Genomic DNA, 11,245 nt, shown 5'->3' with positions numbered 1-11,245 from the left:
TACCTTTACAACGCTTTGATGTTCCACACTCTCTCTGAATGTGTTAATAATAACAATATAGAACATACTTCACCTATTTTAAACTTGGACATGATATTTAAAAACGACAAAGTTATATTACAGCAGTAGTGCAGCGATCTCTGGTAAGTAGAATATGTGTCTGCGTCGATAAACTACGCTTCACCTGACTTCGATGAAGGCTACATGTCCATCTCTGCCAGCACTGATTCCAGACAAACAGTAGGTACGAAACAGTATAAAGCCTCAAACTAAAACGCTTATTCGAACTCGTGAAACATAAGACGTTCTGTGACATCCTGCCAGCACAAGCATTTATATAGCATGCCCGATGATAATTATAGCCCATGTGAGGAATGCGCCGAGAAGTCCGAAAAGTTAAAAGGATAATGTCATGTGGCACGACTGTGTGGCACTAAACGCCACATTAGTAAATCTAGGCCTATAATAAATAATAAATAACAACTATAGGCCTATAGTCTCGAAAAACACACTAATAAACTTGACTGTATAAACAGACTAACTGGTCTGTTATGTTCAATTAAATCAACAATGCTCGAAAAAGATGGATTTTTGACCATTATATGCAATATCATAGCTTGGGCACCTAATGGTTTGGATTTACCTATTTTATGCTTTATTTATTGTGTGAGTTTGCTACTATTTAGTTGTACCGCGATTAAGATTCCACTTTCCATAATAAACACTTTATGAAACAACTAAGCTTTTTAAACGATAATGCCAAAAGTATAAATTGAACCACAAAATAGAAGCATGGACGTTAATAGATTTTTATACAAAGGTGATAACGAGGTTTGCAAATCATTCGTTCACAATTAATTACGGCCAGCTGAAAACGTAAACGGGGCTGTACAGATCGGCGAAAGTGATGTGTGTCCAGCAATTGTGTTGCTAACGCATGATGGTAAGTAACTGTGATTGACGAAACTCATACAGCTGTGGCAAAGGAAATCAGAGTGTTCAAAACATTATCTCGCTTAGCATTGCGTTGAAGTTGCGCGGACGATAAGGTTATGACGGTACTCTGGCCACTTGTGTTATCTGTGATGAATCAGGACAGTAGCAAGGCATATTCAGTGCGATGGTTCATGTCGAACACAACTTAGTCTACTCTTTTAGAAGGTTAGATACATAGAGAAAGTACACGACTAGGCTGTAAGGAAACGTAACAGTAACTGCGTTACATCGTTGAAAGTTTCACAAAATCAAATGTAAAGAATGGATTATAGGTTTATAAATCATAGTGCAACGTTCTCAGTAATGAGAGATCGCATTTTTTATATACGATTTTCTGTGAGGTACAACTGCTATTCTTATCTTTCATTTTAATTAAAACTTCATAAGCTATACGCTTATAAAAAAGATTAGTGCACCACTTAACCAACAAAGATATTTTTTGTCTTAAGAATAATCTATTCAAAAAAAACAAATCGAGCATCAAACACTGCAATGATACTGTGTCAAAGCATTTGAGGTTTTACAGTTTTTAACCCACTATATGTTAAATAAAGACAAAAAATACCTTGAAGGTGTGACACGTTATAATCTCCAGTAGCCTACTATACAAAAACTTTCTCAGTCTTGTCATCGGCCAATAAAAGTGACCTTTTAAAGACGAGGAAAACTTGAATAAGCTCTAGATTTAATGGATAAGCTGTTAGCTTCTGGTTCAAGACAGGTCGTAAGATAATAAATCCCTTTTATAGTTTTTTGAAGTGACATTGTTGCTTTAATATTCTTTCTAAGTTTAGTTTGTGACATATCAGAATTTACTTAACTTGCCCAAATTGATAAAGCGATTGATTGAAAGCAGAAATAAGCTATGTCTGATGTCAATGGTAACGTTACAGTCGAAACCAAAAAAGAGAAAGGAGCCAGACGCAGAAGAAAGGTGAGCGTCAAAACGTTTCTAATTGCCATTTGTTATAGTTTTTAATTTTGTAATATAACACTACAAATTAAAGATCTCTCACACAACTTTCAACATTGAAATAATTGGCTATGTTCAATCGACATCAACTTTTTGACTCAGAAAGCGTAACTACATTTTAGTCTATATAAATATGGCACGTGCTGAGAACTATAGTGCTATGATCAACTTTCTCGCATTTTTCCTACTGTCACATTTTGTGTAAAACGCGTATATCTACAATTCTCAGCCTCGCGACGAAAATGAACCCAAGAGAAAACCTATCCGCCTGGTGTCGTCCTTGGGCGAAGGAAAACTTGTGGATCGTTTCCAGGTATGTATTTGAAATATGTCTTTAAGTTAGAAATAAGAAATTAAGCACGAAACGTCCAGTAGTAAATATTACTATTGATATTTAGAACGCAATGGGGGAAAAGGAGCACAAAAAGAAACTTCGCGAAAGAAACGATAAAGAACGACGATTAGCCAAAGAAAAACGCGACAGAGAAGTTGCAAAGTTTAAAGCTGAGGTTAAATAGATAAGAAACATTACAAATTTCATTACAAATTATCCGATTTGCTTAAGTACTAATTGAGGCTGGTAAAAAGTTTGTATTTGTTTAGGGTTTATGCTATAATTTCGAAAAGCATGGAATCGCACAGATAAGTTTATGTACTGAAAATAACTCTCTGCAACTATTGCCTGTCATCATTGCATTATTTTTGAATTAGCTTGACGCTCTTCTTGAAGACGATCCCGACTCAAAACCAAAACCAAAAGGTCGGGCTAAAACTTATGTTCCCAAATTATCTGGAACTGTTAAGGTAATTAAGCCTTCACATGTAAAGATATGACATTTGACATCAACTCAATGTGCAGAAATTTTAAAATTAAACGGTGCAAGCTGCAATATAGAATTACTATAGAATAAGTATATTTAGGTAAATTACTAATTACTTTAAACGTTAGCCTTTAAAGTCAAATCTAAGCTATATGGTTTAAAAATTTAAATCATCTCAATAACAGATAGGCCTATAAGATTACTTGTTCTGTCACTTATAACTTAAACCTTATAACTATCCGTTAACTAAGAAACTAAAATTTTTCTGATAGAATGTAATGAAATTGAACACAATCACGAACCAGGAAGCATGTATCCGTGATATGTTTTAACAGGGCAAGTTTCAAGCTTTGGAGCAGAAGAAAAAAAACGATGAAGAATCAAAAATGATAAAAGAGAGACAAAGGCGAGTGGAAAGAGATCTTCGAGAGAAGAAGAGAATTCAAATCGAATTAGCAAAAAAGAAACAAAAAGTAAAATTGTAACCTTCTTTCTCCTGATTTTGTAATGTTTTGCTATAAATTGATCTATTAGAAATAAGCCAAATACAGTTGATGGCCAATTTGAGTGACCCTGGGCCAACGTTTTGCTCTCACTTAGGGCATCATTGAAGATGACGAAGACAAAATACCAATGTTAAAAACATCTTATGCCAAGAAACCAGGTAAACTCAAAACAAATTTTGAGGATATTGACAAAAAAAGAAAAGAGCGCGAACAAAAAAAGGTTTCGCTTGAACGTGAAATAAAAATGTCGGCTGAACGGAGAGCAATGAAAGAATATTACGCTACGCATGAAGACGAGGTTAGTTAGATGTTACAGCTTTAGTTAAGGCCAATTGTTTTTTGGCTTATTTATAGTTTAACTAACTATGCCTTGTTTGGCAAATCAGCTTATTTTGCTCTTTTAAAAACGGTTACGTGTGTGATGCAAAAGGATCACAAAGATGAAGAAATCATAGGTCCAAAGGCGCTCAAAAATGCTCCGGGTAAACTAAAAAAAAATTTTAATGACACTGTGAGGCAACGCGACGAGCAGGAGAGGAAGCGAGCGGACGAAGAGAAGCGCAGAAAATTAGAAGAAGAAAAACAACAATTTAGAGCAGCAAAATTGGTAAGCGCAAACATCATGGGAAACAATTTTATCCTCAGGCTATCTTAAACCATGTTATTTTTAAAATTTCAGGCCGCAGGGTCCGAAGATATGACAAGTGGATCCTCTATGGCATCACAAACAAGTAGCATGGAAAAGATACACACAACACCAAGTCGACTCTCTTCTTCCTTTACAAAATTTGACGTCCTTGAGAAGCAGAGGATTGAAGAAGAAACAACAAGGATTAGGGAGCGAAGGAAATCTCTTCTTGAGGAAGAGCAAAGGCTGTTTGATCAGGCAAAAAAACAACAGCTTGAAATGATGTCGGATAATGAAGAAGAAGACAATGTTAAGAAAAGGGTGATAAACTTGTTAATAAAGTTAAAAGTAAAGCTATTTTTACTCGTTATAAAAGTAATGTTGTGACAAAAGAGCTGGTCCTTTTTGTCGATTTAAAAGTTTGTTTATTCATAACGCAATTTCATGCTATTGACACCCGATTAAGAACGTTTCTCAGTGTGGTACTGTGCAGACCAACATTCCGGGACGTTTAGACGCCTCTCTGACCAAATTTGATTTACTTTCACAACAAAAGTTCGAAGAGGAAAGAAAACGAATTCATGAAGAAAGAAGCAAACTGTTGGAAGAAGAAAAGAGAAATTTCAAAATTCAACAGGTCCAGTAATTCAATTCCAATAACTTATTATTGAATCGAACTTATAACTTACTTTATATTTTAACTACACTCGTAAAAGAGATAATAATAATCAATCAGTAGTAAGCCATAATTATAAAGCTTTCTTTATAGATGGCCATGCAATCTAAAGACATCAATAGTGAGAACGACTCAGCGAATAGCTCGAATGACGAACCCTACTCATCAGACTCAAACCAAAAGACAAGAAAAAAAGTAACGCGAAAACCAAGCAAGTTGGATAGTTCAAAGTTGAAATTTGATGTTTTAGAGAGGCAGAGAATGGAGCAGGAAAGATTGGAAATACAGGTATAAAGTTCAGTACAGTTGGGTCACATTGCAACACATTAATCATGAACTTATTTCCATCAACGCAGAGAAAAAGACAATGGTTGTTAGAAGAAGAAAAACGTTTGTTCGAAGAATCAAAAATTCAACAAAGAGAAGAAGACAGTGATAATGGAAGCAGCCAGGTACTCAATTTAAAACGAAAGTTTTTGAAAAAATTGCCTCGGTTTAAAAAACAACTCATCTCTTTTTTAGAACGTAGAAGCAGCAATACCTGGCCGTCTTGATTGTTCCTTTACTAAATTTGACATAATGACCCAAGAAAGATTAGAAGACGAAAGGCAAAGAATAAAAGAAGAAAGAGATCTTTTAATGGATGAGGAATTAAAGCTTATGGAGGAAGAACGTCGAAGAATTCAAGTAACAATTGTTTTAAAGATAATTCAGTTTTTACTAAGGTAAGCATGTGTATTTTGTAGACGTTTAATAAAACTGTGGCAATATATACAGCAATGAGCAACTCAGTTTAAACAGGAACAGGAAAATGAAGACAAGGAAGATAATATGGAGACCAAAACAGAAAAAACTGTTAGAAGACCTCAAAGACTGGATAAATCTTTCACTGAATTTGATGTGCTTGAAAAGAAACGGAAACAAGCTGAAGAGGAGGAATTATTCAGAGAAAAAGCTAGAAAACTGGAGGAAGAGAAACAATCCTTCAAAGAAGCAAAAGAAAGAATGGTGAAGGATGTAAATTTTTCATTTTGATTCACAATACTGCTGGTGAGGTCACACATATTTTCTTATTTCCTATGACTTAAAGAAAAACTCTGAGAGCGACGAAGAAAATCACAAAAATGAATCAAATCTCCACAGTGTTAAGCAACCAAATAAGCTTTCTTCTAAATTCACAAACTTCGATCTCATGGAACAAGAAAGAATGGAAAAAGAGAGGCTACGCGCCCAAGAAGAAAAAATAAAACAACTAGAAACAGAGATAAAATATTTTGAAACACAAAAGAAAACCTTAAACGTAAGTGCTGTGATTACAAGTGCATGAAAGTACACGAAAATATAACTTGAACGTATACGTAATAAAAATTTTGACTGCCAGTTTAGTGAGGCTTACATAAACTTTCCCTTTGTTACTTCACAGGACGCTGTGGACGATGTCACGAGTGGCACTAAAGCTCTGCTTAAATCAAGCAGAGAAAGTCCAAGACCTAAAAAGCTATCTTCATCTTTTACGAAATTTGATCTTATCGAGAAAAAGAGAAGAGATGAGGAACGACGACGTTTGCAAGAAGAAAAGGCCAAAAAACTCGCCAACGAAAGAGAGATGTTTGCAAAGACAAGATTGGAACAAGTAAGATTTAAAATCGGCAAACAAGAGTGATGGAGTATTTAATATAAAGCTGATGGTGGCTGAACCGTGTTAACCCAGTATATAGTAAAATAAAGAAAAGAAATATAAATAAAAGATAAAAACAGAATATAAGATGGCATTCTATAGTTTTAACTTTTATTTTTTATTTTTAATTCTTCAACACGAGCTTTTGCAAACATAAGCTTGCTTCATCAGGTGTATTAAGAGATTTAATGTCAGCCTATGAAGTATTTAATGTCAGCCTAAAATAAACGTATCAATTTGACAGATGGAAAACAACTCTTCGGATGAAGATAGTAGCAAAGAAATTAAAAACCGGCCGTACGTCGGTTTGGGTCACAGATCAGTAAAGAAAATGGACGTTCGAAGTAAGATAGAAGCTGTATTGAAAGCTCAAGAAGAAGCAGAACAGAAGAGAATTGACGAAACAAAATTTACAAGGATGACAGTGGAGCAACAAGAGATGTACCTTGCCAGACAAAAACAGGTAACGTAATTACAGACAGGTTAATAGATACCTGGTAAATATGAGAGATAAGCCTACATTTGATCTTACCTGTGACCTTGCATATATGATCTTAACAGGAAAATGCTTTCTAACGTCTGCAGATTGAGTTCCTCAAGCAGCAATTAGCCTCCGCACGAACCGGGTATGATTCTGAAGAGGAGAGCTACTACAGCAGTGAAGAAGAGGAGAGTGAGGATGGCGAGTATTATTATTACTACAGCAATGACGAAGAGGAAGAAGATGATGAAGATTATGACGAAGAAGAAGAAGATTACAAAGTTAGATCTTTTATTTATTTTCAAACGTTTGAAGACAACCGCAAAAAATGTTGGGTTCGTTTTTTAAAATATTTCTTTGAGACTCCACTGAAATAACTTTTGTTTTGAATATTCTTCTTAGAGTGAAGAAGAAGAAGAAGAAGAAGAAGAAGAAAAAGAAGAGAAGACGAAAGAAGTTAATGATGATGGGGGTACAATTTTAGCGCTTTGCATGTTTTTCGTGATAACTTTGCATAACTATATTATAAGTGATACTTTCACTCCTATTCATACCAATTTTTAGCCATAAAACAATAGTTAGCTTAACAAAATTATGATTGATCTACAAAGGAGACGATTCGGAAGCTACGTCTGTGCACAGCGGAAGCGTCACCAGCAGTTCTTCTGGAACCTACAGCGGCTCGCCTTACTTTGTTCAAACTTTGAAAAACTTAACAGTAAAAGAGGGAGAACCGGTTAGATTTGACGCCAATATCAACGCCAACCCTCACCCTAAGGTAAAGACATTTATAAAAACTTTTAGTCTGAATGGTATAATCTCTATAATACTTTCCTGTGTAACACAGCGTTTTGTATACCCAGGTGACGTGGTACTTTAAAAATCACGTAATACGCAACAGTCCCGATTACCAGTATATAAACAAAGGTACGCAGTACTCGCTTTATATGAACGAAAGCTTTGTCGATGACAACGGTGAATATATGTGTAAAGCAATGAATGAAAAGGGAACAGCAACCAGCAAAGCTTCTCTTTTGGTCCAAGGTAACGAGGATAGGTATCAGGGAAGATATAGAAAGTTGATTAGTTTAAAAACATAATTTATTCTGAATTATACAACCTATTATATGTAGAACTAGAAGACGACGAAGAGTAGAGCCAACAAAAAGACGAAAAAGCTTCACATATTTCATTAATCTTCCATTACCCTGTTCTTGGGGAGCTATTAATACAGTTGCAGTGTAAATACGTGCAAACGACGATAAAAAGTTTCATGATGATTCAAATCGCTTGCGTTACACAAAAGAAAAATGATTACTTCAAAAGAACCAAACACTGCCCAACATCAACTTTGAACACGTTGAAAATATTCAAGTAGCCAAAACGATAATTACAAACAATATCCACTCATTGCACATTTTATGTGGTCGATGTTATTTGTATATGCATGAAGTAATGTTTGTGTGTGTGTCATGTCTACAATACAATAAGATTTGAATAAAAAAATCGGCGTTGACCAAGTGATCATGATCGCTAGATGTCTCTTGTGCACTTTCTTTGTTCATATTGTAGAATATGCTGTGCAAAGAAACAAACTAATATAGGTACAAGCGTCGTCCAAAAAACAACATACACTTACTTTGCTTCTTTAATTTAAAGAATTATGATAATGTTAATTTTACAATTAATAAAGGTTTAAATATATACATGATTCGCCTTACAAACAATAACATTGTAATGCAGTTTTCTTGTTGGCATTTTATTAACCATACTGACACAGCGTAAATGTATTACAAGTCATAGGAGCAAGGAATGAAACTCAGAACTGACCTATATTTTCTCCGTCATGACATAAGCTATGCACGTTTGGCTGCAACTTTGCATAATACGGCTCCGATTAAAACGATAAATCATGAACAACGTATTGGGAAAGTTTGTAATCCGAATTTATGGGTTTATCGTTATTCAATGATTCTAAAATAATTTCATCGATTTGGCAGAAAAACAATTCCGTTAAAGTGCACAAATGACATCTGCAATAAATTCGTATACAGACATATACCGCGTCAAACAACATTACGTTACGTCAAAGGACGCAAGTAGCTTTTAAACGCGCGTAAACACTTTAAGTGCCAAAGGCGTAATGCTTTAAAAAAGCTACATAGACGCTTGAATACGCCACCAACCACAAATAGATAGAAGACTATTTACGTACAATGTTGCTTATAACGACGACATTACATTTTTTGGCGCTTAAGACGTATCACTTGTAACGTTTAGACGCGTTTGTTGGTAATATGATGTCTCACCAAGAAGTCAGAACTATTGCAGTTTGCGATTTTACAAACACAATTTGCAAAACATTTTACAAACATAGCTTTCATGTTTTCCAAATAAATACACTTTATAGCAAAAATATGTAATAGCAAATATTAAAGTTTTAATGTAAGCCGCAAGTAACGATTTCCACGGTCATTTGATTTCATTTATTTTGTGTATATATATAGGGAAAAATACGTTGAACATAAAAACAAATTAAATATATAAGTTAAACAATTGTTGAAACATTAAGGTTTGAAAAGTTTAGATAAAAACTTTCAACTTCTCTTGATTGTTACATTTGCTGCCTCAGGTAATCAAAAGTGCTTTTCAGCGGAATCCTGTCTTAAATGAAATCAGATTAAATCTTACCAAAGTTTTCTTCATTTCGCTCTCTTTGCAGGTTTGAAACAACGTCATATCTTGACACATATTACAACAAAGTAATACAAGGTGCGGCATAACAAATGAAAAAAGTTTGATTTTTATGCATTTATAAATAAAATACAGTCTACGTATTTAAAGGCAAGAAGCATCTACAAAATCTTCGGCTGGCCAACGTGATATTTCATACAAAATAGTTATTTTACCAACCATTTTTTTTTAAAACATATTGTTCTAAATTATTCCCGTGCTGGTTTGTATGCTGGATTAACGCTGATCTTTTCACACTTACGCATCACTCATTACACTTGCAGGGTTGACACAAACATAAGTGCATCGTCCTTATATACACATCCCACTTATTTTATCTCTTTTCGTGAACTTCAGTGGTTGGTGCCTGCAATAAGAAATCACCATCCTAATGTTGCTACAACAGCCTGTACGTTTATGGTCAAGAATCATTGTAAACTGTATAAGCAAAACTACGTTATACATAAAAGAAAATTGTACGTGACGCATAGATGTTCTTCTTTTTCCACCCGAAAAGCAAGTGCTAGCGCTAGCGAGCTGCGAAGTTATGACACGGCCACACAAAACTAGAGCTCACATTGTTGCGCGTTTTGGTGACTTCATAACCTATAAAGGACTCATTTTACTCATTTTCAATTCTTACTTATACCGTAATATTAATTAAAATGTTTGTCTAACCGGGTAAAGTCATCCTAATCCGATTACCAACAATAAGCAAACGCAAACAGAAACAAAGATTTTTAATGTCCGATGCTTAGCAGGTTACGTACGTGATACAACCGCGGGCGGGCGTCGAAGAAGTTTGTCGAACTGGGCAAATTCGTTACGCCATAGCTACCAGTGTGACGTATAACAATGACCGTTCCAGGTAGTACAACGTAAAAACTTTATATGGAGTTTCCGAAATTTTTTTTGTTTTTCTTTAACGCGGCAACTAAATAAGTAAACTAGAAAATTTTCAGTTCTATTATTGTGGGAAATCATCGTTTATCATTAAAGGTTCTTGGACACAATTATGGTAAAAAGCTTTAGGATACGTGCAATTACTTTGTTTAGCTTTTATTGTGTTGTTGAGGATGACAGTTGATGAAATTTTGTAAACGGGGCGACACTAATCTATACAAAACAAAATAAGTATCTGTTTTTAACCAAAAAATTTTGTCGTGCTTACTGTAGAGAGATTGAAACACGAAGTGTCTATTTTGGGTAAATGCGCCGGACGAAAGGACGCTGGCAAAAAAACAAAAGCGGATATAGAGACGCATAAGTTGTTAGTTGTTCATGTCTGATTGCGTAATAGCAAAAGATGGAAAGATTGCAAGTAGAAAAATGCTAATAAATAATAAAACATGCAAAAACTCAACTATGTTGCTAAATCCGGTATGATTTCAAGCAATAAACTCTAATTAAACAATAAAAGGCCTAGAAATGCAAACTATTCGATTTATAGTTGACTTTATCTTTTTACTCTCTTCATTGGCGGACACTTCGTTTAAAGGATATTCAAGGCGGGGGTCTGTGACGTCATAATGCTTTGGTCTCCGTATCTGATTGATACAATCGGTCTTTAGTAAGCGATCGCCGATCAGTCACATTCGAACTAGGGAAAGCAAGTCACGAGCTGTATTGCTTTTTAATGCTAATTTTTTAGCAAGATCCAGATGTCACGCATTTTGGGTGTTGTAGCTAATTTAAGTTGATATTTTTAACGGAATTTGATGCTTTCAGTTTTAATTTGCAATGTACTCAGCCC

General features: G+C 34.9%; 1 protein-coding gene across 3 annotated transcripts; it reads left to right on the top strand.

The window, feature by feature from the left end:
* The first annotated feature begins 1,726 nt into the window (after positions 1-1,726).
* LOC143469762 (uncharacterized) lies at positions 1,727-8,289 on the top strand. 3 transcript variants are annotated; one of them, XM_076967572.1, is made up of 21 exons: positions 1,727-1,930; positions 2,199-2,282; positions 2,368-2,478; positions 2,681-2,773; positions 3,126-3,263; positions 3,391-3,594; positions 3,727-3,903; positions 3,976-4,245; positions 4,481-4,561; positions 4,694-4,888; positions 4,957-5,052; positions 5,123-5,287; positions 5,393-5,608; positions 5,691-5,900; positions 6,024-6,233; positions 6,523-6,741; positions 6,864-7,040; positions 7,162-7,231; positions 7,371-7,537; positions 7,623-7,803; positions 7,893-8,289. In XM_076967572.1, the coding sequence occupies exons 1-21, from the start codon at positions 1,862-1,864 to the stop codon at positions 7,913-7,915; spliced, it is 3,156 nt and encodes a 1,051-aa protein (XP_076823687.1). In that variant the 5' UTR covers positions 1,727-1,861; the 3' UTR covers positions 7,916-8,289. The 3 variants fall into 3 exon arrangements, with proteins under 3 accessions (XP_076823687.1, XP_076823684.1, XP_076823685.1); XM_076967569.1 differs by having other exon boundaries at positions 1,728-1,930; positions 4,418-4,561; XM_076967570.1 differs by having other exon boundaries at positions 1,729-1,930; positions 4,418-4,561; positions 5,402-5,608.
* Positions 8,290-11,245: the final 2,956 nt, after the last annotated feature.

This window comes from Clavelina lepadiformis, chromosome 8 (genome assembly GCF_947623445.1).
Source record: "Clavelina lepadiformis chromosome 8, kaClaLepa1.1, whole genome shotgun sequence".
Lineage (NCBI taxonomy): Eukaryota > Metazoa > Chordata > Ascidiacea > Aplousobranchia > Clavelinidae > Clavelina > Clavelina lepadiformis.
The sequence above is the reverse complement of the archived record's forward strand: the minus strand, read 5'-3'. Positions and strand labels throughout refer to the sequence as shown.